The following is a 909-nucleotide window of genomic DNA, read 5'->3' as shown; positions in this document are numbered from 1 at the left end:
GCCTCGGAGCAGATTTGCTCACAGCTCAGGGAACTCAGCCCAAACATAATAGTCTTAGGAGGGCTCTACACCATCGCTGATACTGCTTGCCATGCTGGGGTTAAGCAACTCTCCAATCATGCTCAAGAGCTGATAGCAGACATCCATGCCCACTACTCCTCCTGCTCTATGAAGAATGATAACCTCAAGGCACTTTTTGGCTCAGCTATTACTGCGGACAGTCCAGCATTTTGTATCAACACCAGCTGCCTTAACTTTTGCCAATTAGTCACGAAAATCTTGGAAATATGGACAGATCTTAAATCGTACTTCAGCTCTTGTGACAAGGATGATGACAAAGCCAAGTTAATCTGCTCCCAGCTGCAGGATCCCAAAGTCAGGGCAACATTTATGTTCCTGGAGCAGGCCTTAAAGCCACTGCACAGTTTCCTAAGTCATCTGCAAACACAGGAAGGAGGTTCCCGAGCTGATTTGCCTCTCATCCTAGAGGAAGCCAGTAACCTGATGTACACCTACACCTCGTACTTCCTTCATCCTCAAGCTGTTGTTCGCTTCCTCAAGGAACGCGATGCCCAAATCCTTAAGAACAAGAAATTCCACCTGCCAAGCTCTGAACTCAGTCTGGGTGGGAAAACCGTGACAGACTTTGTGAAGGAGTCTGAGGCTGCAGAGGCAATGTCACTGTTACAAGAGGAGGTGCTGTCTTTCTACATCGCACTCACAGGTTGCATTTCAGAGGAGCTACCTCTCAGCGATGGGTTGCTAAGGAGCATAGGTCAGCTGCTGAATCCTCAGAACAGGCTGAAAGTGACAGGGAAAGCAGTAGAGGAGCTAGGAACCAAGCTGGGAATCTGCAGCTCCCCTGAGGAGGTCAAGCAACTTACAACTGAATTCCTTGCGTATCAGCTG

At 48.6% G+C, this 909-nt stretch overlaps 1 protein-coding gene across 1 annotated transcript; it reads left to right on the top strand.

Moving 5' to 3' along the window:
* Window positions 1-3: 3 nt before the first annotated feature.
* LOC111672967 (uncharacterized) lies at window positions 4-906 on the top strand (the record flags this gene model as incomplete). The annotated part of the gene is made up of 1 exon (XM_023430566.1): window positions 4-906. A coding segment is annotated over one exon (903 nt), but the record flags the coding sequence as incomplete, so codon positions are not given.
* Between the last annotated feature and the right edge of the window lie 3 nt (window positions 907-909).

Source organism: Seriola lalandi, unplaced genomic scaffold, assembly GCF_002814215.2.
Source record: "Seriola lalandi dorsalis isolate HSWRI2012SDOR001 ecotype SW California unplaced genomic scaffold, Sedor1 jcf7180002009375, whole genome shotgun sequence".
NCBI lineage: Eukaryota > Metazoa > Chordata > Actinopteri > Carangiformes > Carangidae > Seriola > Seriola lalandi.
Note: the sequence above shows the minus strand (reverse complement) of the source record. Positions and strands in the feature narration are given on the sequence as shown.